General features: G+C 37.9%; 1 protein-coding gene across 5 annotated transcripts in view; it reads right to left on the bottom strand.

Moving 5' to 3' along the window:
- CTNND2 (catenin delta 2) overlaps positions 1 to 23,747 on the bottom strand; it is an 828,740-nt gene that overhangs the window by 398,854 nt on the left and 406,139 nt on the right. For all 5 annotated transcript variants that reach the window (XM_036020261.1, XM_028518208.2, XM_036020263.1 and 2 more), the window contains 2 exons: positions 7,300 to 7,334; positions 6,146 to 6,262 (listed from right to left, as the gene is read on the bottom strand). In XM_036020261.1, coding sequence (XP_035876154.1) covers positions 6,146 to 6,262; positions 7,300 to 7,334 — 152 coding nt within the window. The remainder of the gene's footprint in view (positions 1 to 6,145; positions 6,263 to 7,299; positions 7,335 to 23,747) is intronic.

Raw genomic sequence — 23,747 nt, 5'->3', positions numbered from 1 at the left:
GCAAACAATGCTGTAGGATTCCTGGGAAACCGGGTGCCTATTTGGAGCCCCTGAAAGGGTCTTGGCAGGGCCCCCCTGGATTCTCAAGTACACTTAGAGAGGCCCATTCTCCCCCTCACTGGCTTTGCCATCGCTTGTAGCAATTACCTACCTGAACTCATGAGTACTTAGATTGCTTGATTTCAGACTTTTCTGACTAGAATGGAAATGCCACAATGCAGAGAGACTCTCTGTGCTACTGCTAAGAAGTACTTAATACCTATTATTTAAAAAATGAATGGCTATCACACCTACCTGTGCCTGTAATGATATAATAAAACCCGAGTATATGTATTAAGATTTGATTCTATCAGTTGCTGTGGAAGTGACTTATTATTTGATCAGAGGCAGTTCTAATATTTTGACTTCCAGGGGAGTCCCACCCCACATCCCCACACAGTATTGTCAGGAGACCTCACCTTCCTCTGTCCCCGGGGAGAAGTCTGCTCACTCTGATGTTCTCATGAGGGCTTCCAGCCTGTACTTTTTCTCATGCTCCTGGTGCTCTGATGCTGTCCTCACTTTCACCAGCTTGCACTTGGTTCTCACATTAAAGTTTTGGCCACCTACTGTGCCTTGACAGTTCAAAACCCAATTACATTTTCATTAGAAATTTCCACCAGGCTCTGACCTTGTGCTTGATCCCAGAAGACCCTGATAACTCATGTGAGAGTGATGTTTTTAATGAAAACCGTACATTGCTGTCTCTTGGTTAGGGAATAGATAAGAAGCATTTGGTAGTGTATGTCTTTGCCTATCCCTTCAATTCCTAGGTTTGCTTCTGAGTTGGTGGCCTCTTTGCAGGAGGTGTAACATGTTTCTGAAATGTCTCTGTGTTCGAAGAAATCAAAGAAAAAGAAATTGAGCCTTAGCTAAGAAATAGGTAGTGACAGTATCTGGAAGGAAAGATAATTATAGCTCCCTGGAGGATAGAAGACATGCTGTGTGACACCTGGGCGCTTTTCCTTGACTTTTGCTCACACCTTCCATTTCTGCCACTGAAACGGCCCAGTGGCTCCAGAACACCAAAGTTGGTGACGGAAGTGCATTTGAGCATGTGAGAGAACTTGGTATGTAAAGACATTTGGATTCACTTGGTATCTAAAGGTAATATTAGACTTACAACACGAAGTAACATACTTCTGGAAAGGAGACTGGCTTATTTGTGTTTCAAAACTTGAACCTAGAGGCATTCGACAATGACTTTACAGGGATGAGCCATCTGGGGATGAACTGAACTAACTTGAATAAATGGTTCCAGGAAATGACTCAGGGCCTCCAGAGGCCAGGTGGCAGTCCTCAGTCACTGGTGACGTAAAGGGAGCAGTAGGGCTTGAATCCAAGTCTTCCAGCTCCAAGGGAAGCGTAGGTTACCTAGTATGCCCACCCCGCAGCTCTCCACCCTGTCAGGTCTAGCTAAGGACCTAGTTGCCATCATGATAGAAAATCAAACATGTCAGTCCTCTTCCCAGAGTGTAAGATCAATATTGTGGGTCACACGATTCATATATTTCTAATTTGGTTTGCTTGATTATTATAAAAACCTTATACTCCTAAACCACTTCTGCATCTTTTAGGTGCAATGCTTCCTTATGAAATTAGTCACTTCACAAGGATGTCTCTCACCTTTATTGTTATTATATAAGAATATATAAAATTATATTTTAAAGCATTTTAATAACCTGCTTTCTCAACAATTCTCCTATCACACAGAATTAAGTATCACAGTAACTAAATGAAAATGACTGACTGTAAATCAAGAGGAAATAATATATTCACCTTTGCCAAACTACACATGATTGTTATATTTGGGTTTTACCTACTCAGAATGGTACCTTATATGATTGATTCTTGTTTTTTTTTAATATATTCTGATTTGAAAACTCAGAATAACATTCCTTTCTTTGCCATCATATTCAGAATATATTAAATTCCTAAATGTCCTTGCTTCTGAATGCTGGTATTTTCTAGAATATGGGGAAGCTTCAATTTGTCAATATGCTACAGAGAGAAATAATTACTATTTAAAATATAATACTTAAACAAGCTAGCAATCTCAATAAACATATAAGTCCTTTTCTCCCAAGTTGTCCACTATATTCCTATTTTTGACTGACATAGTTTTGTTAATTTTTGGCTAAGAAATAAATCACCCTTATCTCTGAGTTTACTTCTCCGAGAATGCGTGGATTAAATAGGGTGCTTCGTCGACAGCAGTTTGGGTCAAATTGAGTATCAAGTGAGATGCTGATGACCCTAGGCTTCAGTCAGTAACTTTTTTTTTCCTCAAGCAAAGCAACGGCAATTCCCCTAGTGACTCTGTGAAACATATTTGCTAGGGAATTGAAATTACACAGCCAGCAGCCACGAGATAGTGTCAGGTGGCGAAGTATGTATAGATGATTTATACACTGCTTAGGATGGTACTTTAACAAAAGTCACATGTTGGAAAACACTGGTAACTGTACGAGTTTATGGTCAGTACAGTAGAGCGGTCATTGCTAGTCTAAGGGTCAAGAAGATAGATTTACAAAAACCCAAATTGGATTTTAATCAGACCTTGGGAAGAAAAATAACAAAAGCTTCTAAACATGACCAAGTAAGTACTATGTACTTAGGGGTTGAGATTGGTTCCTATTTAGAACTTTTTCAGCCTGGTTTTAGGCTGCATTTAGTGTTGTCTCTTTTGAGTTAGGACTAAGAGGCTGCTCTCAAGGGCAGTGTGCCAGGCCCAATTTCACATTAGCTATTCCATGTCTCTTCTAGCTAATGAATCCACTGATTGAATAATCACAAAATCAAGGGACTCATGCAGAATCTGATGGGCGTGTAGTAATTAGAAGAAATGTGTCAAAGAGCCACTACATGTCTACGTGTTAACTTTATATATCAAGAATATAAATGTGGTATCCTGCTCTAGTATTTAGTAGAATATTATGCTGATTATTGCATTTGCTCCCCATATTCATTCTCTGCCCTTTTCCTAGACCGTATCATAGGGGTTTCTGGTATTTGTTTTATGATTGGATTTGGCCACTGGGAGGCACAAGGACTTGAGCCTGGGAGGAGAGAGAGGTTTGGATATCTATTCCACAGCAGTTTGGGTCAAACTGTACCTCATGTGAGATGCTAATGACCCTAAGCTTTGGTCAGTCAAGACTCCTTCCACTCATCCTGACTCTGCTGCCACTGGTCCCTGTACTTTTCCTGCAGGACTAGGGGCGGACAAGGCTCTGTCACTGCAGTTCCCTGGGGACCTCAGAAGGCATTGTTTGCTCCCCTCAGCTTGCCCACTCCTTTGTAAACAAGACCTGAAGTAAATTCTCTTCAGTTCAGCCCTTTGAGGAAACTCTATTTGCATTTGGAACCCTGATCCAGATACAAACAACTGGGGCTTTTATTTTGTTAGCAGCAGTTGATTACATTTAAAATGGGCAATCATTAGTCCCCCAAGTGTTAGTTACCTACTTAGTAATTTAAAATTAATTTCCTAAATTTACTCATTCTTCTCAAGCTGACTCTGGAAATGTTAAGAACAAATATTTCTTTGTTTTTTAATTTTTTAAAAAGATTTTATTTCTTTATTTTTAGAGAGGGGGGAAGGGAAGGAGAAAGAGAGGGAGAGAAACATCAATGTGTGGTTGCCTCTCATGTGCCCCCTACTGGAGACCTGGCCCACAACCCTGGCATGTGCCCTGACTGGGAATCGAACCAGTGACCCTTTGTTTTGCAGGCCTGCACTCAATCCACTGAGCTATGCCAGCCAGGGCAAGAACAAATATTTCTTAATAACAATATTTTACTTTTCACTGTGGTTCAGATCCTTTGGCATAAAAATTTTAGGTGACACTTCCATTACTTGTTTTTTTTCTTAATTGTTGTTATTGTTGTTGGTTTTTCTTTTTCTTTGCTATCTTCAAATAAGGAAGCTTAGGCTTATTAAAAGAACAATCAACTAAAATCTTAGGAGTCTTCAGACAGATAGATAGTTCAGTTCATGATAACATAACTAATCTTTTTGAAGAAGAAAAATTTCAGCATTTACCAATTTTGATTCAGTAGACCCAAAAGCCTGTTTTTAAATTTTAATATGATTACATTTTTGCTTGTTTTTATTGTTCACTTTTAATTTTACTGGATTATTATTAACAAGTGTGGCTTTTCTGCGCTTTTCAATTTTTAGGGTTGTCTTTACCATGCAGAAGCAGGTCAATCTTCGTTTGTATTTCTTGGACATATATAACCAATATATATTACCATTCAACGAATGCTAAGTTTTAAAATTTATTTGATACATTAGTTTGTAATTATTAATTCCAGATTTCTGTGGCTTTTTCTTCTGCTATTCAGTCTGATTCTGATAAACATGTATTGAAATATTCACAATAGTTTTCATCAATGTTTTTATCATTTTAAGTATTTTTTGACTTAATATTCAGATGCTGTGCTGTTTGGTGCATACATGTTCACTAGATTTTAGTGTGATCTTTATAAGTTATTTTCATTATGTATTCCTCTTTCATCCTGCTTAGTGCTTCTCCATGAAATTCCACTTCACCTCACATTGTCTTCTCAATCCCACTGTTGTTCAATGTATTTGCTGTTACTATTGTGTCTATTCTTTTAACCTCAACTTTTATTTCATCAATTAGTGTCCCATTAAACATCACATCACTATTTTATCTTTGTTTAGTATAAATGTGAATTTTTATTCTTTTCAAAAAAGAATCCATTGTGCTTACATGTTGAACTAGATTGATGTAGTTGATTTATCTCTATTTTAAAATTTGCCTATTTTATTCTTCCTCTTTTTTCCCCTAAAATCCCATGTATTAAAAGTTATCCTGTCACCTAAACTTATAATCAAATGCTTATTATCATGTCAAAAAATAAGATATCCAATATCATCTTCCCTCTCAAGACACAGTATTTTATCTCTGCTTTTCTTACTGTCTAAGAAAGGAAGGGAGGGTTGAGTACATATACATGTATATCAGATATAAATTAAATATCATTCTAAGTACAACTACCTCTACAAGAGAAATATATTTATTGACTCAAACAGAAGAGGCAACAATCCTGCATTTTAACATACAAAATAGAACAAGGATATTACAAATCACACATCTTCCTTTAGGAGTTTTACTGAGGGGATGTATATAGATTTAAACAAATCTGGATAGTCATGATGATATTGCTGGAAGAGTAGTGGTATGATAAAGATTATAGAGAAAATAAGCTTATATGTAAATGAAATGATTTCAAGGTCAGTATACCATTTAATTCTTATATCTTCCATTCCATATCAAGCCTTGATGAGTATTTAAGGAAATTCTATTTTTATAAGTTAAAGAATAAAATACTCCACTGATCTCTAATGTAGAAATTATCAAGATAATGTATGTTTTAATGACTTAATTTTTAGCTTTTTATGGGATTTTATTGAAATAAGTCAAGAGTATTTCATGATTTATTAAAATGAGGCTCATTTCAACTCAGCCCTTTTATTCTAAGTCTCAGCCACTTTGGGTGAAAAATATGTAATTAAGTGGAGGCAAAGAAATCTTTAAATACTCTATTGAGGTTAATATAGCAATATACAATTGCTAAATGTAGAAATATAAAGTTATGTATAGTATTATAACAGAGCGCTGAACAGTACTGCATATATTACGTCAATTTTTCTATTTTGTTATATAATTGTTTTGCTGTTTAAAATCCTTACTAATGATTATCTGTATAAGTAAATTGTCAATTAATTTTAAAGCTGGCACTGTGTTGATTAAATACATATATCATGTGTTCATACAACGAGCTGGTCTATACACCAAAAAGGGTATCAGAGAATTGGTGAGAATCACCACTACATCGGTTTTCAATGAGAAATTTAGATGCTAATTACTGACTTGGAAGGTTCACACGCTAATGTGAATTGGGGAGGGGAACTGTGGGAAGGAAGCAGATGAGGGTGGAGCAAAATGGATGACACAAGTATAAACATTTCTAGAAGCGCTATTAGCTATGTCTTATGATGTTAATTATATTAGAAAAGTAATGGCATGATATTCTTTTAATTGTCTTCAAGTAGAATTCTCATTTGACTTACTTTCAGTTGTTGAATAATCCTGTGGGTCAAGTATTCCTGATTCCTGCAGGGATCTAATACAGGAGTCCACCAGCTCAAGACCTGTTGTGAGTTCATCTTCGATATCTTTTTGACCATCTGAAATTATAACATTTTAAAGTGATAAACAAACATGTCACTACTAAAGCTTAAGGCAATCATTTAAAAATCAAAAGTATGCTAACTTAAGATAAGACCTCTATGAAGTTCTCTTTATTTCTTTTTTGCACTTAAGAAAGACTTTAATAATGCAATAAATATTAACAATTTCATTAAATCTTTTTTCTTAATTTTATTAAAGTATTTATTTTGTTGGTATTCTATTACAGCTGTCCCAATTTTTCCCCCTTTGCCCTCCCCCACCCATTCCACTCCCTGCTCCCACAGTCAATTCCCACACTGTCGTCCATGTGCATGGGTCATTCATACATGTACTTTGTCTAGTCCTTTCCCCTTCTTTCCACCTTTATCTCCCCCCATCCCTTCTGGTCACTTTCAGTAATGAAATATCTTAAAGAGAAATTAGGAAAAAAATCTCATTTACTACAGCAACAAGAAAAATAAAGTACTTAGAAATATGTATAACCAAGAAGGCAGAAGACCTGTACTCAGAAAACCATAGAGTACTGAAAAAATAAATAAGTAAGATACAAACAAATGGAAGCATATACCATGTTCATAGATTGGAAGAATTAATATCATTAAAATGTCCACACGATCCAAAGCAATGGAACTGGAGAATATCATGCTAAGTGAAATAAGTCAGGTGATGAAAGACAAATACCATATGATCTCACCTATAAGAGGAATCTAATGAATAAAATAAACTAACAAACAAAACAGAACCACAGGCATGGAAATGTGAAGTTCCATTTAAATATCACATTGCAATCTTCAGTCAACCAGTATTAAAAGCTAAGGCCAGCCAATTCTATGCATCCACGAAGAACATGAAGTGTCTAGGGAATTGTGAGAACTTAACTCCCATGAGACTGGGGGCTATCACAACAACTTTACTTAATTTTAGTGTCATGGTGTCATCACATGGATCTTTATATGCCTCTTTTGAAAGTTCACAAGAAAATTAATCTGTACATATACATGTAGTAAGTGTTCATGAAGAAGCTGTACTTTACCTTGTGATTGCCAGTGAAACTGCTCTTCTGCTGAACTGTAAAAAAAGAGAACACACAGGTGTAATGCATTGATTAGAAAAGAAGGGGCCCTAAACCACGAGACACAAAGGCACGTTATGGTGGTAATGGTGGCTCCATGGCTCCCCCTTTAATTTCTCACTGAGCATAGAGATCCCATTTTGATACAATCTTAACTTTATCCCATTTCATGCATATATCTTTTCATTCACAGGTGTTAGCATGTTATAAATAGACATATCCAGTCATTTTCAGAAGACCAGCTCAATTTTTACAAAGCCTTGCCTTTTCTACTTGTTCCTTATAATGTTTTTTACATACATGCAGTTCTACCCAAGCCTAGTTCTTTAAAAATACATCTGAATAGTTTCATGTAGACTTTACAAGGTGGTCTAAGAAAGAAATCACTTTTCTCTTTTTCATTATAAAGAAGATAAAATAAACCTATAGCTTCTTCTAGACATATCAGATAAGCTATTCCTTTCAGGTGATTATTATAGCTTAAATTAAGTAATTTAAAAATTACAGCTATTTATCACCAATTGATTATACAGTTCCCAAGTTCTCACTTTACACATTCAACTTATACAATAACCCCAGTGAAAAGGCTAGCTCATACACATGGTATGCCAAAGATACTGTGCAGAGTACATCTGTGTAGGCAACAGAGATTCACTTTGAATGATTTATCAAAAATATATAAATAAAATTAAAATTTCTAAATATAAATGATTTTCATCATATATGATAATACTTCTGACATGCTCCTTTTAATATGTCATTAATTGAGAAATTAAGATGCTGGTTAATAGAGTGGTGTCAGAATGATTCTCTACACTGACTTCACTGCATCTTTTACTCTGGATCAAGTAGAATAGCTCATCAGTTTTGCAACAGCAAGTGGGTTTTAGAACTCTAATCTGTACCTTGGAAATAATTTCTGAATACATTTATAGGGGGAAAAAGAATACTGTTATAAATTAGTGTTCAGAAAAGCCATGAGTGATATAAATGAGTTCAGGAGTAGTCCCTTAAGGGACATGTGACTTTTATGGGGTATATCATGTTCTGCAGCCAGTACATTTGAGTAACTTGAAAATGTCTTTACAATGATGAGAGCTACAGACAGTAGACACATGAAGTAATAACGTGACAAATTCAGTTCAATGCAACTTTTTCTTGCATCAAAAAGATGTGGCATTATACAGCAGCAACATCTACAGAGTTTAACAATACAGAGATGTTATCCTATAATCAATATTTAAAAAACTGCAGAGCATATCCATTTAGTAAGTGGTGTTAATAGAGAAGAGGAAATACTTTCATATTTGTAGCCGGTGGGATGATGTCCCTCTCCCCCAAAATATATGTCCACATCAAATGCCTAGATATTTTGGATTGTTACTGAAAAAAGAAGGTTTGGAGATGTAATTAAAGATCTTCAAATGAGACGGCCCTAAATCCAACCATAAGTGTGCTTAGGAGAGACAGAAGAGGAGAGGAACAGAGGTGAAGGCCATGGGGAGATGGAAGTGGAGATTGGAGTTATACGTCCACAAGCCAAGGGATGCCTGGGGCTGTGGGAACCTTGAAGAGGTTAGAAGAGATCCATCCCTGGAGCCTTCACAGCATCCACAGTCCTGTCAACACACCTGGAGTTTAAACTTCTGGCCCTCCAAACTGTGAGAGAATAAATTTCTTTTTCTTAGGCCACTCAGTTGTGGTGATTTGTTATGGCAGCCCCAGGAAGCTGACACACTATTTTTCTGATACAATAAAAATGTTCTATTATAACCTCCAGGATTTACTACTACTTTCCTTTCACCAGTACAGCCCTTCACTAAGTACTTACTGTATACCAGGGCTCTGCTAATTCACAGCAGTCACAAATTTATTTTGGTAGATGGCGAGTAACAGCCTTATTGATGGTAAATAACTTGATCACAGGGGCCATAAGGGACTCAGCAGGGGTTTAAACTAATCTGTTCAACTCCAAAGCTCACACTCCTAACTCCCATCTAAAGCAATAGAGAGAAACACACTAAGGTTACTTCCTACCCAAGGCATTGAGCCAGCAAGTCACTGGAAGCTTCTGCCAGGGCTCACCAAAGTCCCACACTTCCCTCCTCGCAGGCACAATGAAGACCACACTACCCCATCCCCTTGCACAGAGAGAGGGTCATTGGAAACTCTTTGAGAAGGAAGGACAAGTGTCATCTCCTGCCCCAACCAATGAGAGGTGCGGATGAGATCTTCAGGCTCTCTAATCTGTACCCTGCTAAGCCTTGGGTTGGATGGGTCCTTGAGTAACCACATTAAAGAAAGGTTCCTGCCAACCCAGACTAGACAAAGCATGAGGAAGGAACCAGTGTTGAGTTGGAGCTTTGATGATGGAGGGTTGTTTCTGTAGAATAAAGGTCACACTGAGTACCACAGAAATGTTCCATTATTTGAGTTCATAAGGCATTTCCTGCTTCTTTACCTGAATTTCCACACACAAAGCTGGAAGATGTCTCCGTCACTCCAGCACAAATCAGGTGACACCACAGCTGTCCTCATCCTTTGAGATTTAGCTTAGTCTACAAGAATGGCTTATTTCAGTATAGACCACCCTTCCCACAATTACATAATGTTTACTTTTTGCTCACTTCCTTTTAAAATATTTCTATTTTATGATGCAACAGAAGCAAGAAGAATCTTTTCTTTTTTTAACTACAACAGAAAATTACGGTTGGCAGTGACTATGAAACTATCCTCTCAAAGCAGAACTGCCTTCCTTTGGGGCAAAGAGCATTAATCACTTAAATGGTTTCCTGATTCCTTTCACACAGTTAAAAATGCATTAAAAGTATGAATGATCACAGAAAATGAAAATCCCAAGAAAATTTAGTTTGGATTTTATTTCCTTTGAATGTACATTTACTCTGTTAGGGTATTCACTACAATTATAAATTTTATGCATTAATTCCTTCTTTTAAAAATGGCTGTAAGGTGAATGATTTTTTAAAAAGCAAACAGACTATTTTTTCATTCAGTAAACATGGATTATGCCTGTGTCTCTGGCACTCTTATTTAAGGTGTTTAGGAATTACTCATGGTGAACTTTCTCCCAATAATATAATTCAATTTAGTATAGCATAAAAGTCATTTTTTAAGCTGCTATACCTACATGCATGTTCAATTTCAGGAGATAAAGTTGGCTTTCATTACCAAAATACTATTTTTTCAAATAGAAATCACTATAAGGCAAATATAGCTGTAATTTAGATCATTCTGAATGTATTTAACCATAACAATATGTAAATTTCAAAATCAAAATATTGTGAGAAAACTGTATCACAAAGACTATCATAAGTAACATTTAACCTTTAAACATATACTTAAATATGGACATAAATCAGTGATGTTAGGAAAGAGTTTTTAAAACAAAATATTAAAAGGGACTGATTTTAATAGCTAGCACTTAGATAGCTCTCGCTTTATACCGGGAATACTCTGATTTATAGATGATCTTCATGCCAAAATTTTTAAGAGTAGTAATATTTTCCCATTTCGCAGATAATGAAGCTGAGGTGAAAGGAAGTTAAGGAACCTGCTGGAGGTGATACAGACGGCTAGCAGCAGAGCAGGACCCTGGCCCTGGACATGTGGTGCTAGAGACCACATTCTGGCTGCATTTGGCTGCATCAAAATTAAACTTCTATGTAATACAAACTCAAACATAAACACCAGAAATGAAATTGTAAAACCAGCCACATCCTAGAAGAAGATATTTGCAACTCATGCAACTTACAAAGGGTTTCCAGAACATACAAATAACCACTACAAATCAATGAGACAGATTAAAAGAGCAAATAGAAGACAGTTCAACAAATGTATGTATAACTGAGGCACAATAGAAAAATCAAGAATGTAGGCTATTGAACACATTAAAAGATATTCAACCCTATTAGGGATTGAAGGATTAAAAAATAGACATGAGATTCCTCTTTATACTCCATGGGCTGTCAAACAACTAGAAAGTCTGGCAGCATCCAGTGTCGGGGAGGAGACAGGGAAATAAGAATTGTCATACATTGTATGTGGGGGAGCAATTTACAGGAACACTTGGGTGAGCTATGAGGCAAGAGCTGGTAATGTTTTATATGCAAATAGCCAACCACCCAGCAGTTCTGCTTCTGGATGGAGCCTCCAGAGAAACCATACACCCGTGCCCAGGAGACCGTACAGGACTGTTCATGTCTCATGTCCACAGTAAACAAACAAAACAAAACAATGGAAACAACCTAAGTGATGAGCAATAGGGGAAGGGAAAAACATAGCAATATTATTACACATCACATATGACACCCATATAGATTAAACACTATTCGTCAGTTAAAGAAAATTAACCAGATACTACATATGGATCAACATGGGTGGTTCTCAAAAACAAAGTAGAGAGTAGCAAATGCACATAAGAAAGGTACTCCGTGATCCCAATGATGGGAATTTTAATACACTGACTAGATATTATGTGCAAATACATACATGAAGAGAGAGAGAAAGCTATAGAGAGGGGATATAAACACATGGATTAAATGGATGCACTAATACTCATGACGGTGGTGGCCTCTGAAGGAGACAAGGAGAAATGAGTGTGAAGAGTGGTAAAAAGGGTATTTCACTATATTATCTACTATGAAAAATGAGGATGATGTGTAGAATTATATACTTGAGACCTATATAATTTTATTAACCAATGTCACCCCCAGAAATTTAATAAAGAATGAGGACAAGATATTAACATTAATTTAAGAATACCTTTGATACTTGGAATAAAAAAAATCATGATTCTTATACCTCAAACATGTTTAGTTAAATGTAGATAAATTCCCGTGATTCAGCCTTACATAATTATTCTCATTATTGTTAGAATCATATAGTTGAAATTAAAATGATGCAAAAGAATTTTGGAATATATAACTTTTATATATACATATATAATTTAGAGATATAATTATTTTTCTCTATTCTGTACCTGAGAAAAATGACAGTATCATTTTCACTATGTTTCACATTTAACACACCTTGAACATTTCAAGTAAGTCACCAATAACTTAAGTTCTGTGAGTGTGGTGAGGGGCAGGTGGTGGGGGACTACTTTAAACCAAAGGATGACCTTTGAATTCCTTGAGATGTGATTTTCACTCCCTCATCATTTCCAGCACGATGGTCTCCTCACCCATCTCCAGGCCATTTCTAATAAAAATATATTGAGGAGCGTTCGGAGAGTTTCTTAAGGTCAAGAGAAGATACAAAGCATACAATTACTGTAGCTATTTGTCATGAACCTGCTCAAATATATTTTATTTCCCTTTTCAACTTTTTGATGCCCAAAGCATTGGTCCCCACACTGTGTCACGTGGTGTACTGTTGCTCACAAAATCTTACCAAATGAAATCAAGATAAGGAAGTGCTGAGTTTTTTGTTAGTTTGCTTTTAAGTTAAGCAGTATACCTAAAACATAAGCCAGAGAAATTTTTGCAAAGTAACGTCCTTCTGAGCTGACATTTGATTCCTGCCTACAGGAACAAAGAGCCTGATGTTTATGATGTCCACATGACTCCCAGCTGTACTCTGACACAAAGTGTTTGTAGTATACGGCGGTGCACATAGCCACACCACAAGAACAGGCGTTGGTTCCAAAATAAAATGACCTTGGTAAAAAGTGCTAAACACTGTGTAAATACTCAGCAAGAATGATGAGAAGTGGTGTGTCATGGAGCTTTGCTTTAGGCTGTTCGTGGCCCTTGCGTGTGAGTGCACAGTGTTCGGTTCTTACTGGTGCGGGCGGGTGGGAACCCTGCTTCCTCCGGAACTGCCCTCTACCTACCGCCTGTGGTCTCCATGCCTATCAGTGATACATTTTCTAATGAACACTGTACTATTTCTGCCACAAAATTAGACCATTTATTTCTTTCCCAGAAAGATTTCCCAGAATCTTTCTGACTCAACTGTTTTCATCAAAAATTTAATTGTATAGCTATGATACAAATGTTTACAAGATGACAATGGATTGTGACAGCACAAAGCACCAAAACCAGGAGACCGTGTGCACAGTGGGGAAGCGTGTGGGCTCGAAAGCCAGACCCTGAGGCTGGAGACCAGCTCTGCTTCTTCTAATCTGGGACCCTTTCAGAAAGTTACTTGAATTGCCTAGTCCTCAATGAAGACTTTTGGAGGATTAAATAAATTAATTTATATCAAGTGACATCAAGTGACCGGAGGCCAGGCACATTCTGACCAAATATGGAATTGCTCCTTGTTTTATAATATATTATTAAAATGGTTTATATGACTTATAGATTATGACTTATTCTAACCTATTTCATCCCTTGGACTACATTGCAGGCCACTGTGGGTGGGTCAGAAAGGGGACAAACACAGGGAACGGTGGACATTGAGAAAATATCCAGGCATGGTAGGATCTATGGCGAGGCAGCTGGTCACACCAATCCTAGAGAAAATGCTAAAACCAAGTCACCACAAACTCGTGGTGACAGCTCCCTGTGGCTTTTCACATACATAGCAGAGAGACACAGAGCCAGCTGCCCATGACTGTGCGGTCCATCAGGGGCATGGGTAAGAAGGCGCACGAACTGGAGGATCAGGGCAGGAGTAGGTGTGTTCAAGGTATTAGTGCACACTAGACCATGGGACCTTGAGCACACCACTTACTCTCTTGTCCCCATGTGTAAAATGAGGATATCACTAGGCCTTGAGGATATCCCCACGCCTCAGTTTCCCCATGTGTAAAATAAGGATATCATTAGGATTCCCTCACCTAGGCATCATGTGAAAGCTAGGTGTATAATGTATGTAAAACCCAAACAGCAGTGCTGGGGACATACAAGGCTTTAAAAGATAAAAGTAAGCTATCATTCCGCATGCAGAGGATCAGAGGCCTGGGAGAGTATAGCCAGATCGTAGGCTGAAAGTCCAATCGGTCAACAATATGGAATTCAGCATGTCCGTGTCTGGGGGCCAATACATCTTATCATGGAAATATGTTACAGGTTTTGCAGAACTGAAATTGTTTATCTACTTTCCTACACTACACTGGGGATGAAAAACCAGCAGGGGAAAGGTTGTCTGTGATTTTCAAGAAGCATGATTTTCTTTTAAACCACAAGTTTTCCAATCAGTCCTATGGAGGATGACCCCTCTGACACCTGCTACTGGTCTTACCTTAGGAGAACCTGAAAGACCACCTAACTATTTTCAAAGCCTTGGAAGAAAATAAATCAGACTGGAATTGCTATCATGGATTTTCTCTTTAGTTTCAGGCAGAGGAAACTCATATTCTAAACTAGTTTTGTTGGAGTTGGAGAAACTATCTAGGCAACGGATAGTGCAGAGAAGTATCGGCTCTCACACTGTAGCCTAAACACTCGCGGTTCCAACGTTTATCACAGAACACACCGCACTGTCAGGCGTGTGAGCTGGCCAGCTGGAGCTAAACAAGGGAGAATTAACATGAATTTTGTTTTGTTTTCATTCCTTCAGAATACATACTCCAGTCTCCAGCAAGCACAAAGAACCAGCCCTAGGCTCACTCCCTCAGAATATGCTATCTACACAAAAGCCAAGCTCTTACTGTGGGAAAGACATGCATTCAAGTTTCTCTTCTTCAAAGGCTTTGATCATTTCGGAGTTGATTGTACTTACATAACAAGAGGCGTGTTATATATAGAATTTAATATCAGAAGAAGAAACAAATGGTGAATTATAAATTAGAAAATTCTCACATTTTATCTCCCTCTGTAGCTTTCTCATGCACAGGCCAAGTATTTCTTTCACTGCTTCTACAGCACTGCAGAATTTTTTAGCTGAAGCAAAGTTCTGAGTGCCAGTCACATTAGACAATAAATGCCGTAATATCTTTGGGAACGTAATATCCCATAAATTGGGATGTGATCAGTTACAATTGCAGGTGACCAGGGGATACTGTTTATCAATTGACTCGGAGCTCTTATAATATTCTGAAATGCTTTCAAACAACCAAAAATAGAATAGTTCCTGTGGTTTATGTGCCAAATGCATTACACACTGTTATATTAATGATTTCCACTGATGCTCAGTGTACTTCACAGTTAGGCCTTTGATTAACCTGACCACTTCATTCACTGATCCTGAGATAGAAAAAGAACTCACTGTACGTTGTGGTATGACCACTCACAACTGATTTTTTAGGCAGGAGAAGAGTAGTTGGTGTGTTTGCTGAGAGTGGTGGCACCTATATAAAGGCTTTCAGATGTTCCAAGTTTAAGTTTTCTGTATTTAATATCCCAGCATTGTCCTGTTTCTATGGCTCTATCTATGAGGGGAACTCCTTAGAGCCATCTCTGAGCAAAAAAGGGATGTCAAGTTTATGTTTTCCTAGCTTCTAGTGATTATTTGTGGGTATGTGTAAGATGTATGTTTGTGTGTTTGTGTGTAAATATGCAAGTGTGTGCGTCTTGCTCATCTGTTCCTCTAAAGCACACCAATTTGCTCAGAGCTTTTCTTTTACCTGCTGTTATTTCGTAAGTGTGTGTTGTCTATTACAGTATTGAATTTGACTGAAATTGATATGATTGTATTAGTGTAAGTGAAACTAATACCTCTTAGACATTTAATGGAAATTTATGCAACCAACCATTGCCTGTTTCACAGGAAAGAGAAAAATGATCTTTTGTTTTGTGACTTGGAATACCAGTAGATGATTTTAAAAATAAATTTCAATTTTAGGGCTCTTATAGAGCAGAAACCATGTAATATTCATAAACAATTCTCATGGTATTATAGATCTTCACTTCCTTATGAGCAGTAGTGGTTTTTAAACAATTTGATGGATGCCCAAATGTTCATGGCAATATATTCCTAATTGCCAAAAACTAGAAACAACCAATGTATTGCAACAGGTGAATGGATAAACAGGTTTATATATCCATACAAGAGAGATGTATGCAGCAATAAAAAGAAGTGGATTATGCTATATGCTCGGCAACCTGGAGGGATCTCGAGGGAATTATGCTGACTGCAACAGATAAATAACATTCTTGAAATAACAAAATTATAGACATGGAAAATAGGTTAGAGGCTGCCAGGGCTTTGGGAGTGTGGGTGTGGTTCTGAAGGGGTCACAGGAGTGTCCTTGTGGTGATGGAGTGGGCTTGCATGTTGACGCTGGTTGGGGTTACACAAAACTACCTATGTGATAAAATTGCACAGAAACACACACACATGCAAACACAAATAGTGCATGGAAGTCTATGGATTGTACCGGTGTCTGTTTCCTGCTTTTACTATTGTACTGTATAGTTATGCCTGATATTTCCATTGAGAGTTATAGGAGGTTATAGGTGACTTCTCCAAGTACTTCATTTGGCAACTTCTGAAGAATCTATAATCATTTCCAAATAAAAACCTAATAAAATAAGAAGGTATGCTTTGGTATATGCCTTGCTTTCTTTTCCCTGACCTGGCTTTTCTATATGCAATATGATTAATTATTTCCCAGTAATAATTAAACTAGAATTTAAAGAGATTGGGGATAGTGGAATAAAAAGAAAGGAAGGCATGAAGGGAGAAGGGAGGGGGAAAAGAAAAGAAACCAGCGCTCCCTTCTGATCATCCTTTTTGTTCTCCAGTCTTAGCAGCCGGAGCTCAGGTGACACCACCTGGGCCCAAGGCTGCTTTGTTCTGTGAATGAAGGCATTAGCCCTGGAACACAATGCCAGTCAGATACAAGAACCTGTACTGCTTTTGAATGGAAATTCATCCATTGTATCTAAGCTCATCAGGCCCCTGAATGCACCTGAATTGCTATAAGTTTACAGGGAAAATGAAAAACAGTATTTTGGCTTACAGTACCAGATCAAAGTACAAGTTTAATGCAGTCTACGTGTGTCCAGGAGACCGCATATAATATACATTGGCTCTCTGGAAGCACGTTCATTAAAGTAATGCTTCTGCCAGGCTGATATGCTCCTGCCCCTGCCACTAACTGCAGGGGAGCTACAGCCCTGCCCGTCTGTTTCCATGACCCCTTCCCTGCTGTGCTGAGTCCTGGAAACTGGTCTACTTGGTTACACCTGTCTGTTTCTTTTCATATTTATTGCAGTGGAAAAAATATCACATTAAAAATATCACTTTCTTTCCAACATTTAATATCTGATATTTGAAACTGAAAAGCTGGATCAGCCTCATGGTCTCCCCATCTTACCACCACATGGCAATTGTGTTTGTCCTGAAGTCCTCCTTTTATGAAAGAATGAAGATTTGAATGCAAAGTCTCACTAGACAATTATACTGGCACCCAAATGTATAAATTCATTTAAAAGCCGGTGAATTGAAATATCTACTAATGCTCTTAAGATATTTAAAAGCATATAGTTCTTCAAATCCCTTTTGAGATCCCAAGCACCTCCCATCCATTCTCCCTTGTAAATGTCCTTTGAAACCTACTCTCCTTAAGTGACATAGTCGGAACTTTTTGTTTTCTCTTGCCTGGAGATAGAAAAAGCTCTATGCCAAAGATTCCCTCCTTGATAAATTTGCATTAGACTCTTCTGAGGTCTCTTTTTGACTAGGTCCAATCTTGGGCTCCCATGCCCTTCCCTGGAGAGTCCAATTTTAGCAAGAATCTTTCTAAGTCAGCATAACCAGAATCCACCACACTCCATATCTGATAACGCTAGATATCTAATCAGGTTCTTCATCCTCCACCATTTCCTGGGAGGTGCCTAATCACCCTGGCCTATCTTTAGCAAGAATTCTGTTAGGTTGGTTTTGCCAGAATCCTCCCTTTTTCCTGATGCTTCCTCTTAGTAATTTCCCATTCACTGACCCCTACCCTGCTCCTTGGCTACAAATTCCCACTTTACCTTGTTGTATTTGTGGTTGAGCTCAATCCCTCTCCTGCACTACTAAACCACATTGTAGTGGCCCCTCTTGGGTAAAGTCTGCTTTACCATTCTTCAACAAGTGTCAGTGAATAATTTTTTAACACTATCACAGCTTCCCTACTGCCTGAGAGGAATGTGGACAAAGTCACAAACCCTCTCTATTCTCAGTCCCCTCATATGTACTGAAATAACATTATCAGGGTGGGCTCCATGGGAGTGAGACCTGTGGTTGCCCAAAATTAAAACTGCCCCACACTCGGAGAGCCCCAGGCTTGGTTTAATGCTCTCCGTTGCCATCTTGGAACTCAATAATTCTAATTTTGAACTACTTTTGCAAGTGAAATGCAGTGGGACAATGGAACACGTACATAAGTGGAGAAGATATGCACAATCCGCATGTTCTCTGTTACTTGCTGCCTCATTCCCATATAGCATTGGCTACATCCTGCAGGACCCATGGTATACTGTGGCAGTTGACTAAGACTCAAGGCAAGTACAAGGTAGGCATGTTATGTTTATGATGGAGTACTGCAGGGGTACTGACAGCCCACAAAGGCTATGCTTTCCCTTCAAAGCAGAATTTGCTTCAAGGAGAGATCAATGATGGTCTAAAAAGCATGAATGATATTCTCTCATATCCTTTCTTCCTCATGTGACTCCCTTATGTTGGCCCACTACTTATGCTGGAAGTGATGACCTGGAAGGAAAGGACAGATATGAGAACCCACAGCTCTATTTCCTTGTAGTCAGTCCTTTCTCATCTTCAGTACGGGAATGTCAGTAGAATATGTGCATATTGGGAAGTGAAATAGAGATAGGTGAGGCAGATTTGTGCAACATTTCCACTGCTCTGGTGAGAAGGAAATGCACATGCATATGACATATGGCATATGCTATGGAATGTGCATCACCTAATTTCAATAATTCTGTGTGTAAGCAAGTGCTTCTATATTTACATTTAAATCTGGCATTGCACAATATAAAGGTAAATGGTAATATTCATGTCAATAATTTAAACTTTTAATTTTTTACATACTAAGAATGGCATTTTATAGTAAATAAAATACATCATGACGAGCCGAGAGAGAGAGAGAAACCATGAAAGAAAGAAGCTTTAGTATCTTTTTAGTACTTTCAATGGCATTTTCCCCACCCCTGTTTTATGAACAAGTTCATATTTTCACTTTGCACTGGGTATTGCAGATTTGTTGCTGGCTCTAAACATGAGCTACCTCAGATCACCACTGTGGGGATTAAATGATAGAAAGAAAGAAGGAGCTCATGCCCTTTGTGACAGCATGGATGGAAGTGGAAAGCACTATGCTAAGTAAAATAAGCCAGGTGGTAAAAGATAAATACCATATGATCTCACCTTTAACAGGAACCTAATCAACAAAACAAGCAAACAAACAAAATCTAACCAAAGACACCGAAATTGAGAACAGGCTGATAGTGACCAGAGGGCAGAGGGGAGGGTATTTCAGGGGAAAAGGGTGAAGGGTTTGCAGGAACAAGTATAAACGACACATGGACAATAACAGGAGTGGTTGGAAACAAGAGGGAGGTGGGGAGGGCTGGGTGGAGGCTGTGTGTGGAGGGAGGCAGAAAACTACTTGAACAACAATAAAAATAAAAAATATGAAAAAAGTAAATGATAATATAGATGTAAATGATATGATAATAAAGGCCCCAGGCACAGAGTATCAACCAGTCTTTATTCTCCCTCATTCAGTCCACCCAGCAGCCTCCCTCCTATTCGTCTTGCCTGTAGTCTTTTCTTGCCCCAATCAGTGATCCTCCATGTCACTGAAATCAACACCCTACAGCAGACATCTTATCATGGAAATCCCTAGTTCAAAACTCTTCAGTGGTTTGCCATGGCCTGTGAGATCAAACCCAAGCTTCTTTTGCAGAATACGCTTGGTCTGTGAGGACCTCCTGGACCCACCTTGAAGTCTTAGCTGCTGGCCTTAGAGGTAGGTCAACTGAGGCTCTTCATCCTCTCAGACCCCACAGTAGCATTATGGTTCATCAAAACACGCTATGATGATTTCTTTTTTAAATATTTGTCTTTGCCAGACTGTGAGCTCCTGGGGGACAGAGACCAACTAGGGTTCATCTTTCTTATCATATAGTATGAAGCTCCGTGCCTTGTACTCTTATAACACCTGCTAGCACATGAAGAATGATGCAGTTGCCACAAGGTGGGACTTCCAGTTCACACTGTAAGTGTGATTTTTATTTATTTTGCTGAATTTTGTCATCCTTCAAATTTGCACTCTGACAAAAAGGAACAATATACATTTTTTTCCCAATTTGGCATAGGAACAGATCTATTTTTTACCTTCAATATTATTTTGTCTGAGTTTCAGGGGTGTGGCATAGTGCTTAGACAATCATGTGGTACCATATATAAGGCAAATTCATCCTTCTCAAGTAACACTGCACATTACACCAATATATAGCAAATTCTCATTTTCACATGTTCAATTCTACTCTTCCTATAGACTTGAACAGACTAATTTTCCTCCCTTTAATTAGGCCCGTTCACTCAAGCTTCCTGTTAAATGAAACATTATTTTCACTTATAAATGTTCCATGGTGTGTTCCTAGTGGTTTCTGATTGAGCACAATTACATGAAGATAAATCAGAACTCATCAGTGGCAGTTGTTATTAGCATGTCCCTGATCTGCTGACTACATGTTGGTTTAAGGCAATAGGGCAAAGCAAGACCCCAGAGGGAGCTCTGATGAAGAGGCTCAGGAATTTCCCGGGCAGCAAGGGCATCCTTCATTTTTAATTTGTTGGTTTAATTTGGCTAGACAGGAACTGACAAAATCCTCATCACCTAATGTGCTTAATGGTCTAAATGAAATGAGTTGCTGGTGTTGGTTTAGTTCCTATTGGACCCATTTCTAAGTCATACAAACCTCTGATAAATTACTCTAATGAGCCCTTCACATGGAAAATTCGCCATGGAAACCAGACTTGGCCATTTTTATAGATTTTCCAAAAACATCAAGAAAGTGAAATGATTAAAGAGTCTCTAGAAAGTGGGTTATCACATCCCTGAAAACACAGGTCATTTTCAGCCAAAGAGAAAATGATACCAACTGGAGGAGAGATTTTTCTTCATTTTTTTTTCTTATTCAGAAAGAAAAAACCAGGAAAACAAAGGTAACTTTGGCTTTGCTTTATTTATAAGTGGTGGGGTTAATCTGCATTTTCTTGAAAGAAAAGTAAAGTGATTTTTTTTTACTGTTATGAGTTAATATTAAATCACACACAGACCCATACACACTCTATCAAAAGAGAGTAAAAGGTTGAAATGGGGCTTAAAATAAATAAATAAAGTCAGAGAAAGGCATGCTTCTCTTGTGCTGTTGTATAAATGGCTAATACTTTAAAAATAATAGTGTAGGTAAGGACAATTTTAATTTTTTAAAAAAGCATAAAGTCAAAACAAGAATAGTTAATGCACTATCCTGATAAATAACTTGATTTTTCCCCATAGTGGCCGGACAAGCTAGACACAGAATGTCAATTTGCTAAATTGATGAAAATATGTGTTACATTATTTTGATATTATCTATGTAGACCACCTTGTACTTGCGCATACAAACACAGTACACACACACACACACACACACACACACGCCGCCCCGCCCACGCCACCACCACCACCAATAGCAAAATATTCTTTTAGTCCTAATTTGAAAATTGGGACAGCATTTTGTGTCAAGGGATAGAGAACATAAATGTCCAGCATTTAGCCTTAGAGTTCATACAAGGATTATGTAATTTTTGTGTACATTAAGCATAAGGGTCATACTTAATCTCTCTCCTTTCTTCTCCTTTCAGAGATTCAATGAAGAACTCTAGCTTGTCATGCTGTAAATTTGGACTGTGTATTTCAAGTGGACTAAGCAGCTTAATGTGCCTGGTCCTTAAAAATTATCATCACAATTTGAAAAAATAAACATATACTATCTATTGAGAACAGGCCTGTAGACCTTTATATAAAATTAAATAGTCTTAAGGAGCCATTCTTTACTAAGGTTATGTCATTTAGTAGAGAATTTCTATGGAATTTCTTCTTCTTTTTCCTGAGCCTTCTTTCAGTGCAAGACATTGCAGTACTTGCCTCCTTTGAGCCTGTGCTTGTAAACTGAAGTGAAAGGTGACAAAAGCTCTTGGAGGAAAACTCAGCTGAAACCACAACAAACCCACAGAGAGATCAGAAATCAGCTGGTGGCTTTTGGACCCCACAGCTCCAATGCAGCAGCTAACCCTGGCTAGTCCAGCCAGTTAAACTAGGCACATATATCAGAAATGTGTGTGATATATTAAAGTTATTCATAAATTTTTGCCACTTTAGTCATTGAGAAGTGATGCCTACTTCCCTCCTGCCATTGAATCTGGCCTGGCCATGACCTATTAGCTTATTAAAATGCAGCAGGATTGGTGCTTTGGAACTTTGTAACATCTTAAGCCTGGGCCTCAAGAGATCTACAGTTGTATGATACCTTCATGACAGAATGTTCCCTTTGGGAAGCCAGTCTCTATATAAGAAGTCTAACTACTGGGTGTCACCATGCCATGAGGAAGTCCAAACTAGCCACATGGAGGGTGAAGGGCCACATAAAGGGACACTGAGGTGCCAGACATGGCAGTGAAGTCTCCTTAGACCTTCCTTCCAAGCCCAGCTAGTAGGGTAGATGGCCACAATTAACGCCACAGGCAACAGACCTACCAGATGAACTCTGCCTCGATTCTCGAGTCATAGGAACCCAAGTGAGTGGAAAGGCGTTGTTAACACCTCTAGGTTCTGGCCTAGCTCACTGAAGGCGATAGGTGACCACTGTAACGTGCATAGCATGGAACACTCCTTGGCAGCCAACAACTGTAGAAGAAGCTGACCCTAATGATCGACTTTCAGTTTACAAGGGATAATGTATTTTTGCATTTTATTTTGAAAGGAAAGACACTTGCAGAAACACAGGGTTAAACATTTAACTTTTTTCTTCCTAGTATCCTGAGTAAATTAATCTTTGTATTTTATTGAATTCTTCAATGAATTAAAATGAACACATTGGATATACTCCATATTATAAATTTCTGGGGTTGAAATGATTTTCAAAAAGTAAAGCACTTATGGCCTATTACCTTGAGAAAAATAGTTTGAAATGGAAATGATGTATAAAATTATAAGTTAATATCGGATTACTTAAAAATATTACAAGTTTGCATAAACTGGGCATATAACAACATGAACTAAAAAAAAGAGTGAACTTCACCAGGAAGATATCTGGGCAGAAATGTGGTTTGAACCAGATCTTGAAAGAAAGGATGGGGTAAAATTGGACAGTGGAATAGAGGGGAATTCCACATGAATATAGACATGGCAGATTTCTAATCTGAGCTAAAAATAAAAAAAGAGAAAAATCAATAACACAAGTCAGTTTAACATTTCTAGACAACACCCTAGCTAAGCGCTG

This window comes from Phyllostomus discolor, chromosome 3 (genome assembly GCF_004126475.2).
Source record: "Phyllostomus discolor isolate MPI-MPIP mPhyDis1 chromosome 3, mPhyDis1.pri.v3, whole genome shotgun sequence".
Lineage (NCBI taxonomy): Eukaryota > Metazoa > Chordata > Mammalia > Chiroptera > Phyllostomidae > Phyllostomus > Phyllostomus discolor.
This window is presented reverse-complemented; position numbering and strand designations above follow the sequence as displayed.